Here is a 14,887-nt window from a genome sequence, read left to right as displayed (position 1 = left end):
TAATCCTTTCCAAGCCCTGCAAATGTAAAGCCCTGCAATACAGTTGCCTTTTCTCTCCAGAGAATTGCAGTCATAAAGAGGCATTTTGTAGTTTTATGTTCAGAACATGGGCTGCTACGATCACTTGATTCAATGGCTCAGTAATACAAAGCACAGAAATTTATCCAGTAATTCTTGGAGTAGAGGGAATTAACATCCCTTAGTGCATCAGTGAACAATGTCAAGCCCAAAGAGTCAATGCAAGGCCACTTTTGCATCCTGTATTTAGTGCTCGATCCCTTTCACAGCGAAGTGAAAGGGGGTGCTTTGCTGCTGACTTTGATGAAGGCAGGATCAAGCCCTTTCTTTGCTAGCAGTGACACAGAAGGTGGTGTTATGAAGAATGATTATATTTAAAATAGCTATGATGTAATATCAATGTCAATTCCATTATTTTAACAGATGTAAATTTGCTCTGCTCTTGAACTCTGGTGAATTTTGATGGCAATGTTAAAGAGATACGATTAAAACTACTTAAAAGATCTATTTGTTTGAAAGAAAGAGTGGTGAGGAGGAGAGAATATGTATATGTGGGAGGGGAAAGCCGGCTTCAAATTGTTTCTTTATTCACTTGCTGCCATTATTTATCTGAAAAGCTTATGTTCTATCAAGTTAAAGTGGAAAAACCAGCTAAAAAGAAATTGCACAGCTGTAGGATCATGTGTATGCAGAAAATGTGCTTGTAGAGAATGATAATTTTCATGTATTGGCCTGGCTTCTTTCTCCTGACGAATTTAGACTGATATACTTGGGGTTATCCCATTCTGGACTCCCACTATTAGCATTCAGTACCTTCAAGGCAGCTGCCAGCTTCCAATGGGGTCCTCCAGTATGGATGCCATGGATCCTTGGCCATTCTAAAGTCTAGGGGTGAAGGCAACACACCACCATTTCAGTTTCCCACAATGCAGTAACATATTGTCTGTCCAGGGCATTGTGGGAAATCAACATGGCTGGATGCTGGTGCCAAGTATGGCCATGAACAGGGAGCAGGGACGCACCAACATGAAAGAATTGGCCCTGGTTAGGCTAACAGACAGTGATTGGCTGAAAGTTATCCAGTGAGTGGGCCTGGTGACCAAAGCCAGTCTTTTGGGGACCCAGACCAGCTGCATGGAACTTCCCAGGTGGCCTCACATGCTTACCTTAGCCCTATACCTTTGCCTTTACCAGTGATCAATTGCTGGTTTCCTGGCTTTTGTGTAGTTTTTCCTGTGTGAAAGGCTGGAAGATCTCTCCTAAGGCTTAGTTTCTGCCAGTAACAGCTTTAAGATCAAATATCTGCGTATTTTTGTCCCACCCCTTTTGCTTTCAAGCCTGACCACCACTGGAGCACAGCCTCTGAGAGCTAATCCAGAATGACATTTGGCCCTTAAGCTGAAAGAGGTTTAGCCATGGAAATGATTCTATTAAAAGCAAACATGTTTTGCATTATTGGAATACATGTTCATAATAGGGGAAGCTTGCAAAGTATTTCACACAAATACCACTCCTTTTTCTAGTGCAAAATCTGACCTTATATACCAAGACAATATTTTGCAGCTATCAATAGTTAGCTGCAGATTTTCTACACTGTGAAGCACTATTTCAATGTCAGTGTGTACTTATACTGCAGCAGCAGGCAGTCATTTTGAGTTGTTGGAAGGCGTTTCAGGAACCCAATCCAGATTTTAGACTGCCATGCTAGGAAAGTTCAAAACAACGCTCATAACAATGAATAAGCCTTGGAGCTACCTTTGACAGAGGACCATCAGCGAGTAAGCAAAATTATTTAGGAAGTGAAGAACAATCCAAACTTATGATCATGCAGAAAGCCTGAGAAGGTTTTCTTGTCCACATCTTAAGTCCTTTATATGCAGATTTTCTCATGCATTAAAGGAATAGCTGACAGCTAGCAGTGCATTGCCACAGTGTGTACATATATGTGAAAAATGAAAAATGTTTGCAAGTATTGCATTTGTGTCAAGTCTTGAGCTGTTGGAGAAATCGGAAGAAAGTGATATAGGTAGAACATCTGAAACAAAGGTGGCCGTCGTTTTCCTAGAGCTGGGATGAACCATAGTGGAATCCATCCCTCTGTCAGAATTCCTCTTGCATTTGTCTTGGTCTTGCAAAGCGAGGAAAGCTGAAAGGAACTCTGCAAACTCTTCTGGAGCAAAGGTCACACAACTGCAGCCTCCTTGCATGCCAGGTGAAGCAGCACAGAGAGGGACACTGCTAGTGGTCACACAGGGCTCCGTCCCTAGTGAGGGCCACCTGGCCAACCTTCTGCATCAGGTGCAGCTGCTACTCATGGCACAAAAGAGGATGCTGCTTGTGCAGTGGTGAGGCTGGATTCCTGGCAAGCATCCTGCAACTGTTGGGTGTCCTTGCCAGGAATTTGCACTCAGAACTACAGCAAAGTGGACCAGATTCCAGGAAGCCAAGCCCAGGGAATCTGATGGGTACCTACTGCCAAACACATTCCTCACACTTCCCTAAGTTATCCTCAGTTTCAAAACAGATGCTACAAATACTGTTCAAGTCATATACTCAGAGTTTGGGGGAGGAGGCATTTTTACACCATGCAGTCCAGGGGATTTCAACCTTTTTCAGCCTGAGGGTCGAAATCTGTTTTGGAGAAGTTCGTAGGAGTTAGATTTCTTTGATATGCAAGACCAAGGGAAAAAGGACCAGGGCCAAAAATAACAACATATTTTAACTTGATTGGCAGCAACTAAGCCTTAGGAGAGCCATTTCAAACATTTAGAATGCAGAGGTGTGGTGGGGAGGAGAAATGCACCAAGAACCATATCAGCAATGGTAGGCATGTCATGAGCAGAGCTGGCTGGAGCCGGGGGTCAGATTAGATGGCTTGGGACGCCCCTTCTGACTCACTCTGTTTCTATGTTTCTATAAGCGGTCCAGGAAAATGTGGTTGGGCCAAGTGGAAGAGGGCATGCCCATCTGGGCAATATTCTGTCATGTACTTCTGGCCCAGACCTCTGTATCCTGACGTGGAGCATCCTCAACACGGGCCTTTCTGGTAGTTTACTCCATTTCAGCCTCCCTGCTTACTTCTGAATGCTGACTGGAGCCCTATGTGTACGTTCCCATTCACTTCAGATTCCATGCACAGGAAGGCAGGACTAACAGCATCCATTGCTTCCACCTCTGGTGACCTTGCCCTGACATCTGAATATATGGCAAAATGTCTGTAAAGAAGATCCCACACGCAAACAGATACACTCCAGCAGGGCCTACAGAAGCAGGTTTCCTAAAAGCTGGAGCTCCCTGCATGTGTACAATTTATAAATGTGCAGACTTCCCTTTCCAGGCTTCATCCCAAGCATGCAGAGAGTGGGGGGTCTGTGTGTGATGCTGGGTGTATGAAGAGCCTGGGAAGGAAAGGGCAGACAGAATACAGGCAAACGCCACTCTGCATGCTTAAGGTTTGGACAGGAGAGACGAAGAGTGAGGACAGTCAATGAATTGTTTCTCTTCCTTGACTAGGAAAGGGGTGGTGTGGCCATCTTCCGCAGGGAAGAAAGGGTGGCCATTGCATCTGCTCCGTTGTTCCTGTGAAAAGGCTCCACAGGGCAGCGTGTAACATTTTCCAGACCTGGTGGTGATATTATTAGTACATGCAACTAAATGTCTCATTGCTCTGATAGCCAAACCTTTTTAGTTGTCTGACTGTTATTTACAATGGGATAGAAAGGTGCAAATTAAGCCATTTTACATATGAAACTGTTTCATTCTAAATCTAGTTAAAATTATCTTAATGACTTATGTAAAGTGAAATATCAGGTTTCCACTTTTCTTCCTTTTTCTTGGCTTTGGCTTCACACAGGCATATTAATGATTATTTGTCAAAGTCACACTGTTTGCTTACAAGGTATGAAGGCTCTTTAGACACTATAATGACAGCTTTTGATTTGCTTGATAATATTTAGAATCAGTCATAAAAGCCAATCTCTGAACGAACAGACCACTTTTATTGGTTTTTAGCCCCATTACTGCTATCATAAGTGGCAAATTGGCCTAATGCAAGTAATGCTGCTGTGTCATACTATAAAACCACTGCTTAGTTTAAAATTTTATTTGTTTTTACATGATCATATTTTAAGATATGACAATTAAAAATGAGTCCATCATGACCACCGGAGGGCTTGGCTGGGGCAATTTTCAGAAAGTTGCTCTCCCACTTTGTGCATATCTCATTACATCTAAAAAGCAAAGGGGGTATTTTTTTATATAGACCACATCAAAAAGACCATGCTGGGACATATGAGAAACAGAGCATAAACAGATTCTAAGCAAAAAGGGCTGCCACATCTTCAGCAATCAGGGTGTTTACACATTTCAGGGTATACGCTACCAAACAGTCCACCAAGCTTTGGGAACAAGCCAGCAAATTTCATCTATGTGCTGCATCACATGCCTTTTTGTTCTATTTGCCCCTGACTGCTCAAAAGCCACTGCTCAAAGCAATGCAACTCAAATCCAAATATTAGGACAGGGTGGGGAATACATTAAAACTCCCATCGTGACCTGTCATTAGTCAGGGTGGCTGGGAAGGATAAGGTTGGACTCCAACAACATCTGGAGGAGTTCTGTCCTCTCTTCCCATTCTAGCCCTCACATGGAGCCAAGCAAATGATGACTTTTGCCATGAATCAGATGTTCATGAGTCCAGATGGTTTCATATTGTGAAGGAAGGATGGTGGGAGGGAATCCTCATTTTTGTACAGGCTCTTAGATATGTGACATGGGCTCATAAAAGAGACTGGGATCAACTTCTCCATAATTCAGAGGAAGAAACTGAGGCATAAAAAAGAACCAACAACTTGTTTCAAATTATTCAGCAGGTAAGTCTATGAAGGGAAGGAAGAGATACCTGCCATAGGCCATCTCTGATGAGGAATAGATGCTTTGAATTTGAAATGTGCTTTGAATGGCTGGGAAGAGAAGGTTTGGCCTTGCAGAGTTAGAGCATCATTTGCCATCTCACTATTCTGTGGGCCAGCTCATACAAGCATGCAGCTCATTTATTTGCCATCCGCAGGATGTATTAAGCGCCTGCTTTGAAGTTGGCAATAGAATGCCCACAACAAGATTTAGACCCCTGGAGGATCAGGGTTCTACAAACTATATAGGATAAGCTTATAGATTGTTATTTTTATATGAGTGCAGCAGGTTCCCCACTGCAAATGTTGAGCCCACAACTTGCAGGGCAGAACTAGCACCCTTGTTTTCCCTTCCCTTCCCCCAGTTCTAATGCCTGTTCGCCACTTAGTGAGTGCAATGTCTTACATGAATGAGTGGGCCACAGAAATGATATTCATATCACCTCCAGTTCTGGGCCAAACTATATGTTACACTGTTTGTGCAGTGTGTAAGTGTTGTTTTTCCACTCTTGTCGAAGTATAAACAGCCTGAATTCAGACAGGGACCATGGGACTCCAGGAGGGGAGAGGTAAGTCTTTCCCGCACACCTGATTTTCCCTCTAATTCTGCCACCCCTACCCCACGAGCACTAAAAAAGAGGGAAAAGGAGAGCATGAATTCCACTGGAGATGCAAGGCCTGCTGACTGCAGTGGAGATTAATTTGTGTTTTTTAACCACCCTCCTCCCATGGGATGGGGAATCTGGGAGTGAAAGGCTGGGAAAACATTTAACCCTCTCTTCTGGGATCACAGCTGTCCCTGTATGAATTTGAGCTGCAAGTGCTTGCATGGGAGTAAAAGCCAATACAAACTTCTACCTCATTATGACTGGGTTCACACACCATGGCAAGCAATTGGTTCTTTCACCCCAGTGTGGCCTGGGAATGTTGCCTGGTCACAGATGTGTCATACAAACATGGCTTGCTTTGAGCATGGGAACCACAACAAGAAACAATGATCTGTTGTATGGTTTTCACTTACTGTTATGGTCCGTTGTGGCGCCTGAACCTGAGAGTTCTATTTTTCCATTCGTGGTGAAAAAGCAGCATGGAGCCCTATGGAAAGCCCATCAACAAAAGAGGCCTTTCCAGGCATCTGATCTGTACTACCATCAGCTTCATCAGTTGCTTTGTTCTTTATTGGTTGAGCGCTACTCCTATCACCCTTTTGAATTTCTGTAATGCAGAGAAAGCAGATACATGCAAGGAGGGAGAAGGGAGAATTTCAGCAAAGGTTTTTATTTTAATGTAACCACAAATGCCTTGGTGACTGGATGGGCTAAAAAGTGTTAAAGAGATAGAGGGGGAAGAGGGAGAACCTGCCTTAAAATCTCAGAGGAACAATCAGGAAGTCTGAGGTTGATAGTAATGAAGAGGATTTTGCTCGCAAGGGCTGCTGGGTTGTGTGGTAAGAGCGGGAGGTGTGGGGCAGAAAATGATGGAACAATGAGAGGCTGTGACCATAAAAGGCCTTCCATATGTAGCATTTGTCTTGCCTCAGGCAATTTTGTCTGGGGAGACAAAATTACCCCCTCAACAGCCAATGTTACATTTTCTTGAAATGCAGGATGACACCAATGGATTCTGAAAATACTGACTTTTCCAGTAGCTTACCAAAGCTACATCCTATACATCTTTCCCTGCAATTATTTCCCAATTAAGATTTTGTGCACTGACATCTTAATGTTTGTTTAGGATTGCAGCCTTAAGAGCTACAAATGGGCAGAAAAAGGACCTGTAATTTTCTAAACTTTATTTTTATTGGTACAATTGTCCTATCAGTATAGTGCACACCTTTCTAAGGTTTCAACCAAACAGCATATCCAGTAATAACTCATTAGCCATATGATAAATTATACCAATAAATAAGCAGAATCTCTGTGCCTTGGAGTTGTATTCCAGAGTGTTTTGCTTTAATGGTATGAGATTAATATCATCTTTATTATTTATAGTCAGAAGTAATTCATGATTAAATAATATAAAAAGCCAGGCTACAAATATACCTTTTCATTATAGATGTGGTGATGCTGCTAAATCGTGTTCCTGCCTCCCCTAAGTAATCTTTGAAATCTAGTAGAAACTTAGCACCTGAACCCTTCCATCAATGTCACAACCAAGTGTTTCCCCTACCATTCAAACTGCTCACAGGGATTTTCCAGCAAAGCTGGAAAGTAGTCTGATTTGTGCTACTAGTTAGTGGAAAGAAGCATTCTCTTCGATGGGAGTTTGTTGTTGTTGTTTAAGCTGGAGAAGCTCAATAGATATGCTATGTTCCTAGCTGAGAGCCACATCCAGGAAATTGTATGTACACATCCATGTTTGCCGATGTTTGGATTTGAGGTTAGATTTTCTACCCAGATTTTCAGGATTAAGAAATGCAAGCAAGCAAACAGCTTTTTATACTTCCAATAATTTAACACAAAAATTGCCCAGTCCTTCTCTTGATTGCATTATACATTTTTTTAAGCCCTAAGCCTGGACACTGAAATAAGTGACTGGAAAGAAATTCATAGAAGAAGGAGGAGGAGGACCTTAATGATGTGCAAATTAAATTTCTTGATCACAGGCCACTTCATCAGATGCATCTGATGTTTTTTCACGAGGTCTCACACAGCTGGAAGTTGTGATCATGGATGGAACATTTCCTTTGCTCTTAAATAAGATGGAGATGTTGAACTACTATGAATGGAGTTCTTTTCACAAACTTTTCTTCAGTGAAATTACTCCTATTCACTATCTTAGGATCTGAGTGTATAAGTATAGAGTCCTAACAGATTTTATTGATGAAGTAGTAGTGAAATCTTCAGTTATTATTAGCACCACCTCTTGCTACCTTCATTTTCTTGTTTTGTTAGAATTGATGATATTACTGATGAAGGATGGTAAGGGTCTGGGTTTAGTTTCTGGCAACTTTTTGTATATGACCCAGAGTATGGATACAAATAGCAGCTTGAGGATGGATTTTCATTGGGATAATTTCATGTGATACATTTGTATACTTTTGAACTCTTTAAAAAAGCCACCCAGGTGGCTTGGGCATTGCCGGAGAAAGATTATCAAGATGCATTTCAGCAGAGAAAATGTTATGGTCACTGTCACAGATAGAGTGGAGGTCTCATCCTCCATGGAGCTGCAGAATCTTCTTTTAAAGCCGCCCACCCACTTGGACTGACAAGCTCCACAGTTTTATTTTATTTATTTATTTATTTTTCAATTTACATCCTGCCTTTTTCCTATAAAGGGCTCAAGGCAGCTTGCATCATTCTCCTCCTCCATCTTATCCCCACAACAACAACCCTGTGAGGTAGGTTGGGCTGAGAGTCTGTGACTGGCCCAAAGTCACCCAGTTGGCTCCATGGCTGAGCGGGGACTAGAACCCAGATCGTCTGAGTCCCAGTCCCATGCTCTTCACCACTACCCCACACTGGCTCTGAATAGTTTTAACTATTCAGCTTCATTGGATGACTCCCAGATTGTACAGTAAATTGTCGCTTTTATTTTTCACCCCTTTTGTTGCCACTCTGAAATGGGCACACTATGCTATTTTTGAATCTCTTAGTATTAACTGCTGAATATATCTACATCCTTAATGTGGATATAATATTAATAATATTAGTACTGGATATTGTTAACTGAGCCACTAGTAAGTTTCATCCTCATTTGAACCTTGGATATCTTTTAGATGGCTGGCAGGTTTTGGAATGTTACAGCTATGTTGCTATTATAATTAAAGGGTCTGTTCTGGAAAGTGCTTTGAGTATCTATATTTGTGAGAAATGTGGTCTATGAAGAAGCTGACTTACTATGACTTCCCCTGCATATTAACTTCATAATGAGAGAAAGCATTAGGATCATCAACCATAAGGAAGTGCATGTGAGGAAGTAAGTTTTAAGGTTGACGTGTTAGCAGAAAAATAAAGAATGAACACCGGTAGTCCAATAGTAATATGAAGAGAGAAACCATGATATTATTACTTATTTTTGAAATCAAAAATACATGTATCCTCATGGAAATGTTTTGTTTTTCTCTCCCTGCACTCAGAAGAACAAAAAGAGCCCACCAATAAAGAAAACAGAGCTACTGTAAGCCAGGGTGAAATGTGAGCCGCTCCGAGGCTTTGGCGAATGGGGCAGCATAGAAGTCTTCTAAATAAATAAATAAACGGCAAAACTGTAGACTCAACTCTCTTCATGGCCTTTTTCCAAGTGCTTACCAAGATGGACATTATCCTGCTGGTCCTGTCCTAACAAAACCACTTCCTGCATGCTCCTAGTTACTGTAAAATTGTTTCACAGACTCTTGAGAGCACATTTAAAATCTTTCTCTTTCCCAGGAGATTCCATTGCAGAGTTCAAGAGCCGCTCAGCTTATAAAACTGCAATTAATAGCAGCAAGCTGGAAGCAAGCTACCTTTGATAGACTCTGTGCCCACTGGAAGGGAGTCTTTAAATCTGCTCTTTTACAACTTAAAGGAAGGGTTGCATTGATTAATTCACTTGATCATGGGCCTGGAGCTGACAAGGCATCTTCCCAGGACTTTAGCCCTCTGGGAGTGATGTCATCACTTTTCAGGCATATTTTTCCTGTTCTTGTAAGTGGAAAGGAGTCACCTAAGGTCACACAACTTGTATTTTCAACATTTTATCTGATCTCAACACCCCATATCTGTGTCACTAATAATATTTAGCTGAAATCACAACTTTAGCTGAGGTAAGAAAGATCGTGCCCAAGCTCATGTACATTTAGACAGAATAAACTCCTACAAATCTTAGCATTCCCCAACCCCAACATGGCTGGCTGCAACTTGCTATGACTTGCGGGACTTTTGATGGCTAAATATAGATAGGACTGCACCTCAGACTGGCTTGGAATGGGAAAATATCTTGCCTCAATTATCCAGATGATCGGTGGAGGAAGGGGACCCTGAAAAAAGGTTCCTGCTGTAAGAACAACTCACAAGCACGTGGGGTAGGCATTCTGTGGCTTTTCATTCACTTTGGTCTACAACTCCCATCATTGATCACTGCTGGCCATGTGGAAAGGGACTTATGGGAACTATAGGCCATCCTCAGGTTTCCCTGGTTTTGTAGCTGAGGACAGATCTATCTTGTAGCGATGGCATGGTTTTAGATGGCTTCCCTGCTTCAGACAGATGCTGTTTTTGGAGAGCAAGTGCTCTAAAGTGGGAGCAAACTGAATCTTTTTTTTTTTTTTTTTTTTGAGATTAATATTGCCTTGTTACCTAAAGTGAACTTACTGGGTTATTCTGTGCTAAGGCTTTATACAGACAAACTTTTTCCCCTCTTTTGTCAGAAACTTGAAGGTTGCACTGTTGAGCTACCATTGCCTTTGAGCAGACTGATTCTTTTTTCTGTATTTCTGTATACAAATCCCATAAAAGCTATGAACCAGGGACAAAAGTGTGCCTGTACATAATCATAGGTGGCATTACAATCTACATTTGGACAAATTTTCACTCCTAAAAATTCCTTGCAACATATGCAGGTCCCTTCAATTCAGGTTATAAGGGAGAAATGCCCGATTTTGGTCAATGCACTTCTATTGTCCATGTTTTCCTAAGAATAGATTGGCATAAAATTATGAAAGTTTTTTTTAAAGCCAGTCTGTGTATCCACAGAATTTGTGTGGCATGGGAAAAGCCAGCCCACTGCAGAAAGTATGAGTCTTAGAAATCCAAATTCATTTAATTCCTCTATGGATGTCTTCAACACTCCTAGCTGCCAGTGAGTGACTGGCCCAACTCAAAGAGTTACTACAAGTGTAGTCTCAACCACCCAGGACCCTGATATATGAAAAAGCTCCTTCCCCAACACTGACCAATTCAGGATCTAAGATCATCTGGGGAGAGTTTGGGGAATGTGGCCTGTGGGACTTCCACACATGGGAGAACCTTTCTGGGCAAGGCATCTCAACTCCCTGTCGGTGCAGGTGTGGCTGTCCTCCACGTCATGCTCACGTCAGTGCTGGTTAGGGGAGCATTGATCCATGCAGACCTTTTGGATACAGGCACATGCTTCAACTACTTATAGGTATTGCAACGATGGTTTTAAATAAAGCATCCCGACACACACACATGGCAACCTTCTTCACAAGAAAGAGTACACATGGGTCCCAGCTGAACATTTCTTCCCTGTTTCCAACTTTCCTGTCATGCACCGCACTATAATATCGCATGCATATTCTTTTTTAGACGGAAGAACATCCAATCCTTCTAATTTCCCTCGGAACGTGGCATTCTAGCAACAGACATTTGTGTCCCTCTCTCTCAGCTGGAAATCAATGGGACTTCAAAGTGCTTAACCTTGGCTGGATCATGTCCTACTTATGTGGCTCCCACCCTGCTCTTCTTCCAGGGCTTGACAGTATTGGAATCAAATATCAAATGACCTCCTCAAAAAGTGTATGGATAAATATCCCCAGTGTTCAGATCAGCATTTCCTCCACAAATTAAGCAGGTTATGACCTTTATAGCCGATAAACACTTAATGGATACATTATAAAGATCACAGCCTCTTTCTAGCGTACACAACAACTGCGCTAGCAGTACATAACGTATTATTTTGTAAAATGTTTTGGAAGATCTGCCTACTCAAGCCACTATATACCCCATCTCTTTTCAGCATATTTCTTTCACTGTGTGGTTCATGGTTGTTTCTTTTAGAAGGCACAAATAATCAATACAAAACCATGAATAAAAATAACTTTCCTTTAAAATTGGATGCCAAAGGAACATGTCGCTTTTTTTTTTTTTTTTCTTAGCAGACGGGATCAGGTTCTACTACGCAACTTGCTCTTTGCTGAGAGACCTGAAAACTAATAGTTTTAAGTGATGTGGAATAAAAACAAGTAGAGATAAAAACCATCAATAAAACATGGGGGAGGGGTGTCCTGTTCATCTTCTTATCACACACTTCCTAACTCAGCTGATCCTGTGGATCTTCCACTCCTTTCGTTGCTCACATTTATGACTGGTTCAAAGTGATGCTGTTGTGTTTGCTGTCCTTATAGGTTGGGGCAAGGTTCCCTGGCAGACCACCTCCCCAGGTACAGACCTGTGCACTCAGTAAGCTCATGAGAGGAGGCCCTGCTGTTTGTATTACAACCTGCAGGACGTATATCAACACTGTCCGGAAGCAGAGCTTTTCCATAGTGATGCTCGCCTTGTGCAATGACTTCTGCCCCAGTGTTTAGGAGATGCCAGCAATGAGCTGTTCTACACAGGGTATTACTTCACTGTGTCTACTTTCATTTTCTTCACAGAAATGATATTTGAACTATAAAGAACTTTTCCTGCATTTCTACTGCACAACCTCCAGGTGGCACTGTGCACCTTGCAGAATAATGCAATTGCACAATTAGGAAAATACATTTGCTTTTGCTTTTGCAGACAGCATTCCATTTTTTCCCTTCTACAAACAACCCATGTATGTGTTTTTAAATAAGAGAAGCAAAACTGGAGGGCACCACAATAAACAATAATAATAAAGACAACTTTGCTTTCCCTGTTCAGTTCATCTTTCCAGTGAGGACAAAGCTAAATCATTTTCAATTTATCCAATTAACCACTTGAAAGAAAGAAAGAAAGAAAGAAAGAAAGAAAGAAAGAAAGAAAGAAAGAAAGAAAGAAAGGGTACACTTTCCATTCTAATTCTTGCCAGTTCTTTTTATGTTTTAAAAAAGCTTAGGAAATATGAATTTCTTTTCCCATTCCTTTTACTGTTGAGGAAGCAAACAGTGAGAATGAAAAAAATATAAGGTATTTATATAAGAATATAAGGTATTAACAGAATGTGTTATCACCTGTTCCTCATTCAGGTTTCAAATATAAACCTGCTCCCCATATCTCTGCAAAGTAATTGTATTACTTTAAATGCAAATATGTTCAAATTGTAACATGAATAGGTACAGTTAATTTAGAACAAATGTATTTCTAAACATTGCTGTTCAGAGTTCCTGTCACACACATACAAAAAGGGAAAGACGCATGTGTGCTGCTTCTAATGACAAACTCAGATACTGACTGTTCACAGAAATTAAGCCAAAGAAGAATTAGGATGGTTTGAGGAGTTCTAAAGTTGGCAGAGTGCAACAACATCCTAATGAAACCCTTCAGCTTAACCCTTTCAGCAGCCATTGACTGTTGCGTGGCTATTGGAAAAAAAGCAGAAAACAGGGTGGTGGGGGTACAAGAAACTGCTGAGGGAGGGCATGGTTCCAGTGCTGGCTCCCAGCTTTTCGGAGCTCTTGGCCAACGGACCCTCGATGTATCCTCTCTCTCAGTGGATCTGCTTTCCTACCAGTACTGCCAGAAGCTGCTATTGCCCTTCCCTATGGGCTGAAGTGAGCATCGGGTCAACAGTGCTGAAGAGGAAGAGGGACTGCAGGAGACTTTTGCAAAGGGACTCCTGCTAGGCTGCTGGACATCATGCCTAGCCCATTCCTGAATGGCTGGCTGGAACCCTGGCTAGGAGCACTCAGCTTTGTAGGGAAGAGCTGATCCCATTGTTGAATCATCGAACACTTCAGTTAGTGCACAGATAACAGAGGTGCAGATGTGTGAAGTCCATTATAACAAAAATGACAAGGAATCGTGATTCTTTGGCCAAACAAAAGTAGTTTTCACTATACGTATCCATACACATGATGCTGCCACACTGGGCTATGCCGGATTGCTTGGAAAAAAATCTTGGGCTCTCCATCTCTCACCCAGTAATCACATGTATTCATCTTTAAGTAGCCACAGGATTCCATTCTTTTCATGAACATGCATTGGTTATGTGAGATGCAAGGCATATCAGAATATCACATGTTTTTGCAATTCAAGACATGGCCTTATTTTTGTGCCTTCTAATAGTGCTGTAATGTATTTTCAAATTAATATGTGGCATGGCAAATACAGTGCAGAATTGCAAACATTTTTCCTAAAGAATTATTACTTTCAACTCATAAACTTTATCTAGCACACTACACATATTAATTTCTTTATATTCATAGAACTCTCCTTCTGACTGATAAGAAACACCAATGACTGACATTTATGCAACTGGATCTGGAAATAGGTTTCCTTCCCATGGTGTACCTCAAACCTTTCTTATCTTTTACTGGAAATATTTGATTACTGAAAAATTCTAAATATTTTAGGCCAAACTGTAGAATAAGCAAAGAGTAGTTTCCAGCACTGGAAGTGCTGGTCTTGCTGTTTTTAGAGTACTTGAATACCTTTGAACTATCATGAAATGGATACTATTTCCAGTGAAAAACCATTATGACTTACCTTCTTTCTTCAACACTGAAGCATTTTGCTGATCATTTTCAAAACTCTGTGTTGCTCTAATTTTCACTTTGACGGTCTCTGCTTCTGACATCTACATAGTAGGAAGCAAGATAATATCAGCAGATCTGTGGTTTTAGAGCAAAGTTTGAACATTATGGGGCACAATCCGGGAAAGCCGAAGCATTTCCATGTACCAATGATTTAAGTGAGTGGATTAAGAATACGATTTTGTTCTCCCAGGCATTGAAAACATTTCAATACTTTTGAGATACTCTTTTAGTCCTTGGGAATGGCTTTTAAACCTGATAGTTTGTGTTAGCTTTGTATTCTGTTTTGGAGTGTGCTTCTGGGGTGAGGAGGGGAAATGTGTGTCTGTGCTGGTTTTACATTTTGATTGTGATTTCTATTGCTTTACTATGCTGCTTTTAACTGTTGCACCATGCCTGAAGAACTTTTTAATGAGGTGCTTAATAAATGCTAGTAAACAAACAAGCAAACAAAGAAAACATTTCCTGTTGCAATGAATGGAATGTGCAATCTAATTCTAATTGTGCTTATTCGCAAGGAAACCCAAATCAATTCAGTCAGCTTTCCTCCCCAGAGTGTTGGACAGCACCCTTAATA

General features: G+C 41.3%; 1 protein-coding gene across 1 annotated transcript in view; it reads right to left on the bottom strand.

Annotated features, from left to right (window-relative positions):
- MDFIC2 (MyoD family inhibitor domain containing 2) overlaps window positions 1–14,354 on the bottom strand; it is a 60,895-nt gene extending 46,541 nt beyond the window's left edge. Inside the window, exon 1 of the mRNA XM_044452114.1 lies at window positions 14,264–14,354. Within this exon, the coding sequence (XP_044308049.1) occupies window positions 14,264–14,354 (91 nt within the window). The remainder of the gene's footprint in view (window positions 1–14,263) is intronic.
- Window positions 14,355–14,887: the final 533 nt, after the last annotated feature.

The sequence above is a fragment of the Varanus komodoensis genome, unplaced genomic scaffold (assembly GCF_004798865.1).
Source record: "Varanus komodoensis strain SLA01 unplaced genomic scaffold, ASM479886v1 scaffold6_4, whole genome shotgun sequence".
In the NCBI taxonomy this organism is placed as follows: domain Eukaryota; kingdom Metazoa; phylum Chordata; class Lepidosauria; order Squamata; family Varanidae; genus Varanus; species Varanus komodoensis.
This window is presented reverse-complemented; position numbering and strand designations above follow the sequence as displayed.